Here is a 16,507-nt window from a genome sequence, read left to right as displayed (position 1 = left end):
TCCTTACACGAATCCAAACCTAGTACTCAAGTGTGCAACTGTGCTACACTTCCAGAAATATATTTTTTTTTCTTCGAAGTTCTTAGAGTCTTGATTGAAATCTTATTTCTATATAAACCTGAAAATCAACTATGCACGTAGATTGCAATACAGAGTTCTGGCAAAGAACAGAAAAGAGGACATGGAAAAAGAAGAATTAGTGCAAGAGAGGACAAACCTGGAATGGCTTGTCTGGTTTGCAGTCCAATGAGGCCAACCTAGGCCACTCTTTTAAACAAAGCAAGTACATAACTTGCCTAAAGAGAAAGAAAAACTGAGAAAATTCATTTACTACTTGTGTCCCAAGGAAAATGATACCTATGATACCATGCTTCTGAAGTACACAGCACGGAAGAGGATTCAGAGGGCTCCTACAGACTTGGGGCTGCAGGATAGTTGAGGAGAACAAAATCCTGCTCCACCTCTCTCTGTATCAGTTTTCGGAAAGACAGCATCACTGCAGAGCTCCTCCTTCTGCTCTTCCACTTGCAATGGAACCATGAACCCTTCTGATTCCCCCCTCACTCATCCCTGCACACAGCTCTTTCTGATTTTGGATTAGAAGATCTTCCCTCAGGGCATATTTCGGGGAGATTTTGAGCGCTTACAGAATGACTGCACAACTGTGTTCTAATTATTTAAGAAGTTGGTGCTCATCAGCAAGATGTTCTAATTGTCTGTGTAAGCATTCAGGCCTCTTCAATTGCAACTTCATTTAGCTTAAATCACCTTTCCTGAAGTTGACTAAAGTGAGTTAGTTCACAAATACTGGTAGGCTAAATGCATGCAAATGAACAGAAACAGCAGCTCAGCTTGTGAGCAATAGCTTTTAAACACCCTGTATTATCATTTAACTCAATTTTGTGCCCAGACTAAGTAATGTGGGCTCAAGTATTAACTCACAACATCTCCTAGGTATTGTGGAAAGAATTCTCATCTCCTCTTAAAAATGAGGTTGATGCAATTTTACCTGGTACTGCCAAGTCAGTACGTGTTAGAAAGTTGTGCACATGTGCTTTAACACATTATCTCACCTAAAAGACTACTGCTTTATAAGGTTTTAAATGAATAATCAACCACCAAAATATACTATAAAACTAGCTTCTGCATTTGACAAGTCCAAGGGTTTATCCACACACTCTTCACACCACTAACGCACTTAGCTTAACCAAGCCTAAATATCCCACAGTCAATTTTTAGTCAGGAATGCATTCACTTAACCAGTTACCTTTAAGTAGAACTTTGATATCTCAAATAGACGCTGGCTGCAGGATGCAAAGCACTTGTGATCCTCTGCAATTCCATGTTTTTGAAGAGTCTTAGCAACCACCGCCTTCAGCATCTTGGAAACAACGGGAACATACTCAAAAGTACATCCCAATTATTGGCACGAAAAATTGTCCAACAGAAAAAAAAACAATAGAACATTTGATCTTTTTTGATCTTGTCGCTCTCTTTAATCCATTGGCCAAGTGTCATCAACCCACTGATCAAATCTGAGCAGAGTTAATTAACAATCTATTTCTATTTCCTTCATCTTAAAAATAAGAAAATGCTTACATGTTAAAGTAACGTAAAGAATCAGTGAATATTCACGTGGGGCTTGGAAGACAAAAAAAAAGATTGATAATGGTTTGGGTTTTCTCTTCTTGAAAAGACTATATATAGATAATATAGACTACTTTTCCTTATATTGGCATGATCTTGTTTGACACATCCATATTAAAAAAAATTTAAAAAATAAACCACTACAGTCAGATTAGAAAATTTACTCTGACATCCTTTATATCAGAGTTGTTTAAACTTTTCTGTAGGTCTGAATGAGTCACACCAATTTACGCTTATTTAGGTCATCCTTTGACATCATGCCTTTGACAGTATGATACCAACATTCATGCAGTGCCCTCTCTAGCACCCAGTGATTAATTTAAAATTAGTATCAACAAGCCAGAAAGTTTTGTGTACTATATTTTAAAAGTGGGAGTCCTAATATATACAGCTATTCATTAAACATTATTGCATAAAAGTATTTAAATATTATCTCAATTAATGGATTTGTACAACTACTGGAATATCATAGAACAGAATCATCAAATCACTTTGGTTGGAAAAGACCTTTAAGAACAATAAGTTCAATCAATATCTTTAGATTCACAGAATAATCTGTTCTTCCACAATGGCTTTGACCTTTCCAGCACAGATATTGCTTTGGTGCTTTTAGGTTTAATATTAATTTTCTACATAAGTTTCATAACTTCTATTCATTGATATCCAGTCCCACCCTTTTTATTCCTAGCTGTTATCTCTCTTAGCCTTAATTCCCTAGGCATGATATAATATTCCTCATGTACTTCCTCCTTCACTCCTTGCTTCTGCAGCACTTTCCTCAATGCCTTCAGTATTCACTTACACAAGTAATCAGAATTAAATTTAATAATAACTAGAGAACAAAACAGTCCACTTTAATTTAAAAAAAAAAATCAAGTCACACGGAAAGAAGTTAAACAGATGAAGGAAACAACATAGACTTTTACCCTTGTATGTTTTTGGGACCTGGATTCCTTAGCTGGCTTTGCAGTTTCAGATTTGGTTGCACTTATGCGACTTGCTGAGCCAACCTTCGTGGTCACCTTGTGGGGCTGACCAGGCTGTTTTAATGGCATCGAAGCTAAAGAAACTGATCTTTCAGAGCGCTTCCTCACTGCAGCAACTGCACAGTGACTCCCACTACTTTCACTTGCCTGAGAGAGGAGAGAATCGGTACTCTCAGATTTGGTTAGTCTGGAAAGAAATAAAAAATAAAAAGAACTTTTAGATTTTGTACCAACTCTTTTGGTGCCTTTGTTTCTGCTGTAGAGGCTGCTGCTAAGAGTATTAAGTTCTGTATATTCTTGCAAATAACATCTGAAAACAGCAGATTGGATTCTATAACGTAACTTTTATGTATTAGGAAAACACTTTACTGCCTAATTTGGACTCTGATACATAGATCCATTGCACCTCTGATTAAATGCCTAGAAACAAGCTGAAGAAATGAGATAACCAAGAAGAGAAACTCTCTGGAAGAAGGGGTAGTTTTGCATATGGACCCTTCCTCTAGATAGCCAGGAAGGGCATAGCTTGCTGGCCTCCAGTCTTGGGATAAGACAAAACTTCTCGAAATGATCTAATTTTGTTGGGCCCTACAAAAGGGCCAAAGCTCACAACTCATTTTTGACCATGAGAAGTTGGGCATTACAATCCTACTGGAATATTGTAATGCTTGATCCTTCAACTGCAAGAGTGTTAGTAACTCTGACACTCCAATTTATGAAGTGCTAAGTAGAATCACACCTTTTCTAACTATTCAGTAAGCTGCAAAAGACATGGTTATTCCTAAAATTTTATCTCTGTTAAAAGTCTTACTGTGATTCGATTGCAAAGGGCATCAAACTGGAAAGAAGGAAGCATTACACTAAAAAGTGAATTCAGAAGTAGTGTTGCATAGCAGTTATTTTTTATTAACAGAAAGAGTTTGCATCTTCACTGTGAGGACAACATACAAAGGGAAGTCTTAAAAAATAGACTTCCAGCAAAGACTTAATAAACAAGGCTGACAGTTAGTTTGAATTTTGGTGGGTCATCTTATACCAGCAGTCCTCTGGATTAGGAATTCAATTATTCTGTTTGTACAGTGCTTGGCTTTCTAAACCTTTAGTTGTTTATTTGTACTGCAGCAGCACTGACAGTTTCGGTCCTAGATGAGGCTATCTGTCATCTTTTCAAAGGCACTTGAGACTTTGCAAGACACAACCCCAAATCTCTTAAATAGAATGTGCCTGTGCTGCAAGGTTTTGATTAATCTAACACTATCAATAAGAGGTCACACTTGAGGAAAAATAAGAACCTACAGAAGAGGATTAAACAACTAGAACATTTGTCTGGATAGCTTCACTAAAAACATTCTGAGATGAAAAAAGATGCATTTCAGAAGAGACTACTGAAATATTTCATGCTAAAGATTTATTTTATTCAGTACTTTACCTTTTCTTGGGATAAAAGCAATCCAAGTCTTTTGATCTGTGTTTTAGCCTCGATGCCTCTGTTTTGAATTCGCTTTGTAAAGACTCTCCATCGGGGACACTTCCAGGCTCCGACAAGACTGCAGGAGATGGGAGAGGGCTCAAGACAAATGGCACAGGGCAGCACTCTTTGGTGCAAGTCGTCTGAGTTTCGTAGCGAATAAGACGAGCTTGAAGTTCAGCATATCCCACATCTCTCTCTAAGGCTCTTCTGGTGTCTAGACAGTATCTAAAATTGAAATTGGTGAGAAAGCTGTGAAAGAAAGTCTCTGCTTCCTTACAAGCAATCAACTAAATCAAAAGAAGAAACTGTATTAAATATAGAGGAGCTGAAGGACAACAAATGAACTCAGTGAAACATACTCATGAGATTACACCACCACGAAATGCATCTTAACTAACTTTTCTCTTGTGAAAATGTTTTCCAAGATTCCTTACAAGAGACCAATGTTTCATCATCCAGTAACTTGCATTACCTCTGCTGCAGGGAAAGACGACATTTTCCAGTATTATTCCATTCTTCCCTTAACAAGCATTCTGAACAACGGGAGTTATCTCTCAGCCCACTCTCCAAACTGCTTACCGATGTTTCCTACTCTTTGGAAATCCAGACGTACTCTTTATTTTTATCTCTTAACACAGAGTTACGTTAAATTGCTAGATCGGTTTTTTACCACTTTCTTCAGAGTATTTTCATATTCAGGGAGAAATCCTCTTTTCTAATCACATACCACTGACTCCATTTCTACAGCTGAGTAAGACTTTCCACTAGAAATAAATTCATTATCTGATAAGAGTAAGTTCTCTTAACTTACAAATTTCAAGGTATTTAATTTTCCTTATTTATATTCTCAGTCCCCTGAGTAATCGCATCGCCTACAAAGATAAAAATGGTTTTATCTTTAGAAGTTAAATTGCCATTTTACTCACTCCACTTTAACAGTGATAACTTTCTCTTTGCAACACAGGATCCGAGTGTTTGGCATAGGTTCATTACACCAGAAATTTGATTTAATCCTAACTGCTACTCCCGGCTTTTGTTGACAAGATTTTACTTCCAAATATAAATACAGCAGCTACATAGACAAAAACTGCAATCACAACTGCATGGTACAGAACACATCTGCTCCAAAAGACCATATGATACTCTTGCTATGAGATATTCTGGATGCATAGCTCTAGGTTCCTCCCTTTCACACTACTGTCTACCATTGCACTCCACTGCTTCCCTCCCTTATTGCTAGCACATTCTCCTTGTAACATGAATATGCCAGCGTCTCCCTACTCTCCACAAGAATCAGGCCTCCCTGTGGGCCCTACGTGTCACATACCCAGTTGCCTCTTTGTGCCTTTTGTTAAAAATCTAAAAAGACCAACAGGCTCATGTGTTACCACTTTGAAAAAGAAAAAACACACAGCTGAACAGAGAGAATGACTGCTTCACTTCCATAAAGAACGTGACTAAAATTACCAGATATTAAACGTAGGCATAACCAAACTATTCATGAAGTTGACAGGAACAAAATACCAGCAGTATCATCAGTCACATTCTGAAAAGGCGATTTTAAGGGACAGCAGAAATTTCCCTGAAGACCAAAGTGTCTACACTTGGTATCCACTGCATTTCTTAATATGTACTGTGTTAAGACAGTATATATGCTAACATATACAGTTAAGAGTTACACTGAATTATCTACTCTATCGTTTGTGTGTGTCCTTTTCTCCTCAATGACAATATCTATAATTTTTCTAAACACTTTTTATACAGCTACATTATATGATGTCTCCCCATCTGAAGCTTTGATAAATAACTAATGCTGGCTGTCTGAGACTAAATACAATCCTAACCACATCAATCCTTTTGAAGGTTCTTACCACTAACACTTGCCTGCTAGTGCTGTTTTCAGGTTCCCTGAACATAACGGTAGCTTCACAGCAGGTCTCATAAACCTCGTGACTATTAGTCTGAAAGTGCCTGCAGTTTAATATCAAAGTAGAAACTAAGTATGTAGTTCACTCATGTGCTGCTCCAGGGACTTGATATGTACTAATGAACCCTCTTCCCCTTGCCACTTCCAATTCTGAATTAAATTTTTCAGAGACACTGAGAATAACTGTAGCAGTGCAACTTAGAAAAAAGAAAAAACCTAAATGTTTTTACATTACCACCAAGGCAGGAGTGTTGCAATTTAAACCAGTGAATAAAATAAAGAAACAGAGTGGTATGTGCAAAGTTGTTCCAATGAAGGAAAAGGATACATAAAGTTTTGCATAATTAAGTCATGTTGCTTGAAATATCTCTAATTATACCTTGACTGGAAGCTGAAAAATAATTTTGGGAAAAATAAGTCAGGAAACTTACTCAAGTCCGTGATAATGGCATCCAGCTGCTTTTTCAAAAGGCAAACCTCTGAGTTTCCGAGGAGTAAGCTCTGGTGTCAAAAAGAATGCATTTTGACTGAAGGGAAAAAATATAGATCTATTTTAACTAGTTATAGACAGGATAAATTATACTTCCAGAAGTCAGAAACAAATGCCTTGACACAGGAAGACCAAAACAGCATGTCCTGTAGCTAAACCTTTGGGGTGCAGCATCAATGGAAAATTAAATCTTTACTGAAGTGAGAATTTAAGTTCAAATAACTAGTACCTACTGAGCTATTATCATTACAGAACCTCTTCAACATTTCAACCAGTTTAGAGGTCAGTGCTCCAAATAATTTATCAATAAAACCTGGCAACTATGACCCCATTTCATAATGGGGCACCCAAGTTGTAGAACAAACTGAGAGAAACTGGGAACTGACCTTCCATTTCTCAATCCTGTGCTATAATCAGTGAATTCCTTCTCTTTAGCTTCAAGATGCTGTCTCACCTAACAGTCCTCTTTCCCAGGTTTTATAACTAACCACTTGTTTCCTGTGATATTTGAATTCCAGGTGGTCACTCTCTGCAACTAAATCATATGAATGTATTTGAAAGTATTTCGAGAATAAGCCATAGCAAGACAGACAGAGCGAGCTTGCTGCCAGACCCTAGCATACCCTGTTAAAGTCACATTCCAATTAGCTCTAAAAAAGAGAAGAGATGAAGGCAAGGGGTAGCAGGATCTGAGACTCAACACAGTGCTTTATTCACATAGACTGTCTCTGCACCATTACCACTGCAAAAATTATCTGGGAAAAACATCCAGGAAAGATGGGATACCAAATCTAGCCAGTCATTTAGAAAGTCTGTCACCCAAAACTCTGATCTATCAAACCTCTATTTAAGCTTGAGCATTGAAAACAAGTAAAAACTCCTTTAATTCACCAGTCTCTCATAAAAGTCACTTTTTCTCCTTCTGTTGGTCAATAAAATCTGTGGGTCTGTAGTGGCTGTGCTTGAACATCTACTGTGCAAAGGTGCTAATTAGTACAAAGAGTCAAGTCAGAGCAACTGCTCTGAGCAGCCAGGAGGCTTTTGAAAAATCAGGGATTAAAAAAACCATTTTTGTAGTGAACAAACTATTCACTTCCTCCCCACACAACTAACTGGATTGAAATATTTTACATTACAGCGAAAATCCTAAATCATCTGCATTCATTAACTAACAACTCTGTAGAAGACTCTCAGTCTTCACTGTATATTTTCTAACTTGCTTTAATTCCTTGCTCAGAACATCTTTAAGGTAGTTTCAAAACTCCATTCAGTATTTTACAGAACTCTCCAAAATCGTACAGAACCTTTCCGTTTCACAAGCCCTCTTGATTTATCACATATAATGAAGTTTAAAAAAGGATCAAGGGCTGTATTCAATAATCCCATTATACATTCTATTATTGAACATTAAAAGGTCAACAAATACAGCTCTGGTGACTGCAAAGATTGTCTTGCTTACCTAGCAGTCTATGACACACTGCACAAACAGTACAAGCTCTGCTTCTACAAACACGACCTGACTCTTATATTTGTTGGTCTTAGCTGTAACAGATGTTCAGATCCTGCAAATTACTCCATTAACTCCTTTTATCAAACTTCCTGCTTAAAAAGCAGTGGGTAATACACTTATACCAGCAGACACACTGAGGATGAATACCTGCAAAGCAGTCAGAGTAGAAAAGCTTCCTTTAAGGAGCACTTTACCACATAAGTATATAGCTAGGAATGCTGGGCAAGCGACAAACACAGTTAAGTAGGCTCAACTATTGCCCTTTTTACACTTGAATTGCCTTCCCACTTAGTCACCCCTTCACTGAATGAAAGAAATCACATCAATAAAATTGAAGTTCTGCCACAGTAACTGCTGCTTTGCTAGAAATACTCTTTTGGAAACAGGCCTGTACAGTGGCAGCAGCTCGTAGCATAGCCATGGCAAAGGCCTACTGGCGCACTTCTGCGCGTCAGGTGGTTATTCTGTTATTTAAATGTATAGGACCAATATCATCATCTCTGGCCACTTCAGCTTCTGAAAGAACTGAAGAGCAAGACCTGCACCAGTTCTGAGCATGGTCTTCAGTGGTTTTCAGTACATTGGATTCATACCGTTTGGGAATTTGTAGTGGCTGAAGATCACCAACTGGTAGCCCTTCTGGCGTGAAATATTTCAGTAATTCTTTAGCATCGAGCAATGTCAGTGACTCTCGCTGGCTATCTTTGTGCCCCAGTAATTGCTCAGATGAATGTGCAAACATAGGAACTCTGAAAAAAGGAAAAAAAAAATCTAATAATTTTTTTTTTCTTTCAATGTAGTAATCTCGTATTAAAAAAAATATCAAAATCACTGCTAGTATGGAGCAATTAAATGTATTTCCAATGTGAAATGACCGAAGGTGCTCCTTGAGAACATTTACACAAATGTTCATGCTAAAGCACATTTGATGCAAATCCTCTACCATCCTACTGAAGAAAGCAATTTATTCAAGATTCTATAGCTTAGTTTGCATGTTGTATTTTATAAGAACATTATTCATCCCTTTTTTCCATTTATGGACCTGTAAGATCAAAAATGAACTGTCTAAAAACAAAAAAAAAAGTACAATATGCAGCAAAGGAACTCTAAAGCCACTACTGCATGCAACTCTTTTTTTGTTTTAGTGTCTTCAATCAAGTATAGCAAAGTTCTCTCTTTTCTACTGTTAAGCAACATGCTGTACACTGAGTCAGGATAAACAAACAGTTCAGAATACGGTGAAATAAACATTAACTGACTATGAAACAGAAAGGCCCTTCAGGAAGCTTTTCAAAAGCTAATTAGAAGGAAGAATTTTACCTGTTTGAGAAATAAACTAATAATACAACAACAACAACAACAACAACAACAACAACGCCCATGAGAAAGCAGAGTTCTAACAGGATAATTTCTGACATGCAGAACTCCAGCCTAGGCTATGGCCAACTATGGTATTTGAAAGACAGGAATGGGATGGAAGTGACTAAGAAAAAGGCAGCTGGACACCTGGCTCTAAAGGTCTGTCAGCAAAAATCTCAGCAAAGATCACTATGTCTTATATAAAAGAGAGACCTAAGTTGAAATCAATAGGCTCTATTAAGAGATATAAAGGTCTACAGGTTTCACTTAAATGGCACTGAAGGAAAAACAAAACTAAATATAAATTTTGATCATAAAACCAATAGGATCTTCCACTTTAAAATTATTTGAGACTTGGTATCAAGTACAGACTATTTAGGGAATATGAGGGTAATAGAAACATATTGTACATGCTGACAAAACTACTGTACTATCTTTGTTATTTATAGCCCAGGGCACACCAGGAGGAAAGAAAACTTTTGTACGTTCTTCTACTATAGCTGCTACTTTGTAGTAGTGCCATTTTTGTAATTTAGTTTTGAAACTATGGTACTTTTATAGCTATCTTTTAAGCTGCATTTTGTCAGTAAAAATCAAAACAATACTGCTTTAAATACCAAGAAAATATCCCTTTCAAAACTGACAGAAGCTTAGTTTTAGACTTAAAGAATGTTTCCTCCGAAAGTTTATCAATATAATTGAAAACAGTTTACAAAAAAAACCACAACTATCAATGTATACGGTTCCTCTAGAGTGATCAATGACCACTACAAAGAAAATCTCCAGTATTTAAGCATTACCTCATTTTTTGTTTGCTTTTCTCAAAGTTTTCCAAATTCTGAAGAACATGTCTTTCTGGCCACTCCAACGGATTTGGCTCCATTAAATCTGATTCTGAAAGAAATACATGGTAGATATCCCTTAAAGAGAAGAATCTTATTCTTTAAAGAAATATATATGCATATATACTAATTTTATATCTTATACATATATGTATGTATGTGTGTATGTGTGTGTGTGTGTATACATACACATACACACACACACACACACACACACACACACACACACACAAGGAAGTATAAGGAAAACCCACCTGGTGCTGTGATAAGAAATGTTTTCTGCATAATTTTTTTTGTCAAGGGAAATAAAGGAAATAGTTAATGCGAGAACAACTTCAGTTTGCAAAAAAGCCTAGAAAGCAGCTTTACTTTTCCTTCTATTTTCCCCTCTTTTGGTAGAAGACTCTCCTTATTCTACTAAAAAAATTGACAACAGGTATGAAAATACACCAAAAGAGAATAAGCAGTGTATTTCCTAAATAACAATACTTACCAGAAGTCACAGTGCATGGCCTAGTTTTATTGGCAACCTTCTGTAGAACAGGTTTAGGAAGAGTGGTGCTGCACAGGTCCAAAAAACATTCTCTTGTAAGTTCTAACAAGTTTCTGAACTCATCAGTAGAAATAACTGGAGGCTGCTTGGTCAATTCCTTTCTCTCTGTAAAATGAAAGAGAAAGATAGAAAAGCTACTACACCTGCTAAGTAATAAAGAATAAACTGCTAAAAACCAACAAAACAAAAAGCTCCCCACCCCAAAACAGTAACACAAGTAAGTTCACTTGACACTTACTATTGTACCCTTAAGCAAGGCATGGGTGGTTTATTCCACTGCCAAGTGAGAAAATTTAGTATCGAGAATAGCTGAAATCACACATCAATCAGCTTTTGACAGTCTTTTAATTTCTGTATATTTGTATTTCTGAGTATATCCAGACTTGAATCCCCCTGAGACAAACATCTGGACTTGCTGAGCCTAAACATGAAAAGCTGAAGTCTACAGAGCCTCCTACCCAACTATTTTTACTGCTGTTGCAGGAGCGTGGCTCCAACATAAATGATAGCCTGATCCAGTCTCTTTGGTCAGAATATCAAGGGTGAGGTAATTCTGATATGAATTAGGATAACTAGCACATCCCAAATGCTCTTATTCAGTCTTCATCCTAATGGAAATCACTGACCCGCTCAAAACAAACTAAACCACAAGCTCTAGGGCAGCCCCAAGCTCAAGGTTAAAGTAGACAGGAATCTGAGAATGACTGCACGTTAATGGGGGTGGGGGGTTAAAGACAAGACTATTAACAGAAATCTTTTTTTTCTTAAACTGGTATTCTCTTAACGGTAATACACTTAAATTATCTTTGCAGTACGCCATTTGCAATAATCTAGCCAATCTCTTAGAAGCATTTTTTGTTTTAATTGAATCTGTTTGAGCAATGGACTTAGAAAAAAAATCAGGACAGTGAAATGTATTTCTCTGCAAAGTCATGAAAATCTACAAAGAATGACCTTTCAGTTATGATGATGAATGATGTATTACGATAAGTGTAACAAATCTCCAATGCATACTTCTCCGCTTTTTAAGAATTTTGCAAGAAAGAATAAAATACAATTAAAAAAAACGAACCTGAAAACCATAAACCAACATTCTTATTGTAGTAGAAAAGCACATCCACAGCAGCACCGGTTTTTTGGGGAAGTTAAAAAGTTAATTACCATAGAATTATTCCAAAATCGCATTCAAACTTTCAGAGTATTAGTGTAACAAACACCCACCAACTTAAAATAAAATTGATGAAAAGAGAATGCTGAACATTTAAAAGTTATTATCTGACATCCAATCATGGATATACTACAAAAAAGTTTCTTTCTAAAGCTCAAATTTTTTCTTCACAAAGTGATCAACTCACCTTGGTTTTATAAGGTGAGCTGTCACATTCAGTCAGAAATAAAGACCTTTTAAATAAGACTTTGAGAACTATCACTGCTCTCCCCATTACTTACTGAGATATTCCTTCAAGACACAGACTTGGAGACGTGACAGTTTCTTTTCTCTCTGTACAATCTCCTCTCCACAAAAATGCTGCACAGACTTGATAAAGTCAGCAATGAGAGACCCTGCACAGATTAGGAGAAATCTAATATTAAGATTCTCTCCTATGACTTGACAGACACCAATTCAATACTTCTTTAAAAAAAAAAAGACAAACACGGTAGACACACAAATTTCTCATTCAAAGGAAAGAGCCAAACTTTCAAATATGGCTAATAAAAAAAATAAATTACAATTGAACTAAGACACCATGAAGATAACTTGGAACAGATGTCTGACAAGTATTTAGTTTTTAATTTCTGTACAAAAGCAATATAAAGACAACACAATTAACATAACTGATATTTAAAGAAGGTAAAAAGATCCTAAGTCTGATACTAGAAAAGTTTTCTCCCAACATATGCTCAAGGACTTTCAGTCTTCTGACACTGTGCTAATGGGATTTTAATTAGGACAAATGGTAAGCAGTCAGTCATATCACACACGGATTTATTTCAATAATAAGGAAATAAGAGGACAAGATGCAGGTCACAGTGTCCTTTTGCTTTGTCAGTGTTATTGAGGGCAAATACATGAATTAGCAGAGTTACAGAGTCCATGCAGTTTTAACAGGACAACTGCTCCAAGATAAATGTCTGCATACGTGCTCTTACCTACTGGAGCAGCTGACCATCTGCTAGCCCATATCCTAACCACCCTGCAGTAACATGGACCTCTGTCAAGTAACTGAAGGCATGATCATGAAATTCAATTTGCCTGTTGACTTTGCCTTTTTTATTTTAAATCATCAGTGAAATAGGACTGTCAACAGAAAATGGACTGGTCAGTCTTTATATCAACAATACATACTCTTTAAATTTCTGCAAACTTGATTTGCAGTATTATTACCTGGACATCCCTGTGCATTAAAACACAACTATTCAGTGATGAGAAATGACTGACTACAACTGTACGCAGTTAATTAAAAATATATGGTACTAGTAAACTGTGTGAATAAATAAGCTCTTACTATAAATTTTTAATCAATTTGAAAAAATATTGCTGAAAGAATAGAGATATTAATTCAAAATGTAATGTTCCTCCTTGTTTTCTCCCTTTTAACACAGATTGAAATGAATAAAAAGAACATACAAATTTCAGCGGCATTTGCCTGCACTCAGATACAATTAAAGAAATATGTAATAACTCTTACTCGACTCTGTTTCTTCTGGTTTTGTCTTAAGCTTTCCATTTACTGCAGCAAGAGTGACCATACCATTGATCTGGCTAGCTGAATGAATCAATGTTGCTTTACATCCTCCAGAGCCATTGCCTTGTAGCAAGAAATAATATCGGCAAGATTCTCCTTTCAGTTCAATTTCTGGAACTTAAAAAAACATCAGGTCATAACTGTGAAACATTATCAGGAAAAGAGAAAACTTACTACTTTTCAGGAGACACTAACTACAGCTGATGTTTACCTCTTAAAAAGCTGCAAACTGAGGAGCTTGCAAAATAAATGAGCTACAGCAGCAAAGTGTTGGGCTACGCTGCTGGCTTGACTGCATTAGTAGCATCTCTGCAAAACAGTTTATATGCCACTGCTGTGATCATTCCTGTAATTATACCCTCTCCGCTCTGCCGCCTCCAACCACACATGGATCATTTTGAATCTATACACTGACAGCACCCACTCCATAGAACTAAGCTTCTTGTCCTGCTGCACAGCTCTTCCTATCTCCTCCCAATTTTTTGCCTATCCCAAAATCCGAAAGAACGTCAGGCTTTGTTAGTCATGCTCATCTCCATACTTGCTTACAAATGTTACGTTCAGTGGGCAACAGTTGTCACTGTTCCTTGGAATCCATATGAATTATACAATTAGACTGCTGTATAAATAACAAAAATCAAGTAAGAAGGCAGAATTCTACATCTTATGCCATCCTAAATGAGTACTTTAAGCACTGGGCTATCACCAAGCTTTTACCCTGATGTTTTCGGTCTCTAGGAACCTCACAGTCAGTACTCACACAGTGCCTGCACTCGCAGGGCAGCATGCAGTGTTACTCTCCCCTAAAACACTGCCTGACTGAGAAACTGCACACAGCTTTGATCTGCACTGATTCTGTTCTCTCACTTCCTGAATAAAATTTCTAAGCATCAGCACACAGTGTAGGAGGAGTTGGCTGCCATCAGTATAGCCCCATAAGGAAAAGAGAGGCTATTCTCAATCACTAATTAAGATTGATGGAAGCACCCAGCATTTCCTGATGTTCTCTATTTACCAGGGAAGGGGTTGACAGTAAATGCAAATGTACTGAAGAACCTCTGGAAATGAGTGAGAAGGAAAGCACCTAAGTGAAACAGACTGGATTTCTGTCTGCAGAAGCAAACCTCTGTCCACGGATTGTACGCTCGCCTTAGAAAAGTGTGTAAAACTTAGATCTTAGCTGACAGATAGAACAAGAGATGATATAAAGGAGATGCATTATTTCTATAAATTTTCTATTCTATATTCTATAAATATTATTTGTATATATTTACATATACATATATAGAGATATAACCACAACAAAATATACCTGTAGTCATCTTCTTTTTACCTACCAGTGATGACCTTGGGTTTCCTAGCCATATATTCTTTCCATTTCTTGGTATTCAGCTGGGCAGGAGATGGGATTACTACACTGCTTACATTACACGGCAGTGCAAATAAAGCTCCCACCTAAATAATGAAAGGAAATACAACACATGCAATATTACTGAAAGCTTTTTTACATTTAATTCATGAGGTACTGATTTGGCATTATTTCAAGATTCCTTCAACTGAAGAAAAACATTTTTACTCAACACTTCCTTCATTCACATCAATTGCGATGGAACAGCATTTGACACAGAAGCTGTAAAGAATGTGCTTATTTTTGTTCCAGTTGAGAGATAATTAACTGCTGAATTTCTATTTCATACATAAAATGGTATTTGTTACCTATTACAAGTGTCTTTGTATAATCTGGCTGGAAACAGAACTTTCTTCCAGAAAGAAAAGAGAATTCAAAGATACAGTTGGCATCAGCAACTCTACTTTCCATTGAAAAACAATTATATTTTTTTCTCTTCCTACATATTATCCTTTTCAAATAAGCAGATATTGGACCATGTTTACATCTGTACATAAATTTCAGGCCAATAAGCACTAATAGAAAAAAATGCTACGTACTTGAATATGAGAAATTGCTATCTTGAAAACAATTCAACATGTGCAGACTCTAAAACATAGGCTGAGAATGTGTTTTAACTTTTGGCATTTGCTTTACAGGAGCTAGAAATGCGTGCTATTATATTGTAAAAAATATTTGACCGTATGTTCAGTATCCTCAAGTAAAATGAAAGTTACCCGAGATATTGACCAATACAAAACTATTCCGAAAGCTATTTGGTACAATGTTAGAAAAATTACTTTTTTTTCTGGCTAAGGATAATGCAGAATGGAGTGGCTGGGGAGAAAGTCACTAAAAACCTAAAAATCAAGCTGAAGATTAAACATACAGCTGAACGATGGAACACCAACTCCACAGTAAATAAAGAATGCAAGTTATTAATTATAATTGCATCAGCATTTTCACATTGCAGGCTGTTTTGATTAGCACAGATGTATTTCAGTCGTGCTAGAAAAACCTTCCTAAACAAGCATAGATAACCTTACACATTCAGGAAAAAAATCTTACAACTAATATTGTGGCTATAATTAATTGTACTACCATTCCAAGGCAGAGCAAGAGGAAGGTGGGCTTGTAAATGTTTCAAGAGCTCTTGTTATCCAAAATCAGAATGGAAAAGCAGAACATGCACATACAAAATAAAAAAAACCACTTCAGACTACCCAGAAACATTTTCTAAGCTGCACACACACCTACCTTTTGCTAAAAAAATAGTTGAACTATGATAGCATCAAAATTGCCTGTCAGGATAGGATTAAAAGTAACAAAATGTTTTTAGGAAATCAAAACTTAGCTAAGGTAAAGAGAAAAGTTGGGCACCTGTATAGCGTGCACTTTCAAAAGCCAAATTTACCTTAGAACTAAATACTGAAGGAGCTTACACAGAGACTAGGTTTAAAAATATTATTACTGTATCTTTTGAGATATATACCTATCTTAATTTTTCTGCTAAACCTAGATAAAAGAAGTTTTTACCTTCCCAGAGAGAGAGGAAATCTGGTCCAAAAGCAGCACAGATGTTCCCTTG

The 16,507-nt window shown here is 36.6% G+C and overlaps 1 protein-coding gene across 1 annotated transcript in view; it reads right to left on the bottom strand.

Moving 5' to 3' along the window:
* Positions 1 to 16,507, bottom strand: part of MTBP (MDM2 binding protein) — a 24,959-nt gene that overhangs the window by 1,669 nt on the left and 6,783 nt on the right. Inside the window, exons 11-21 of the mRNA XM_010193696.1 lie at positions 16,456 to 16,503; positions 14,870 to 14,987; positions 13,476 to 13,649; positions 12,235 to 12,348; positions 10,746 to 10,890; positions 10,191 to 10,310; positions 8,625 to 8,780; positions 6,463 to 6,558; positions 4,063 to 4,329; positions 2,574 to 2,820; positions 1,268 to 1,381 (exon numbers count right to left, since the gene is read on the bottom strand). Of these exons, the coding sequence (XP_010191998.1) occupies positions 1,268 to 1,381; positions 2,574 to 2,820; positions 4,063 to 4,329; positions 6,463 to 6,558; positions 8,625 to 8,780; positions 10,191 to 10,310; positions 10,746 to 10,890; positions 12,235 to 12,348; positions 13,476 to 13,649; positions 14,870 to 14,987; positions 16,456 to 16,503 (1,599 nt within the window). The remainder of the gene's footprint in view (positions 1 to 1,267; positions 1,382 to 2,573; positions 2,821 to 4,062; positions 4,330 to 6,462; positions 6,559 to 8,624; positions 8,781 to 10,190; positions 10,311 to 10,745; positions 10,891 to 12,234; positions 12,349 to 13,475; positions 13,650 to 14,869; positions 14,988 to 16,455; positions 16,504 to 16,507) is intronic.

This window comes from Mesitornis unicolor, unplaced genomic scaffold (genome assembly GCF_000695765.1).
Source record: "Mesitornis unicolor isolate BGI_N332 unplaced genomic scaffold, ASM69576v1 scaffold23790, whole genome shotgun sequence".
NCBI classification, from domain to species: domain Eukaryota; kingdom Metazoa; phylum Chordata; class Aves; order Mesitornithiformes; family Mesitornithidae; genus Mesitornis; species Mesitornis unicolor.
The sequence above is the reverse complement of the archived record's forward strand: the minus strand, read 5'-3'. Positions and strand labels throughout refer to the sequence as shown.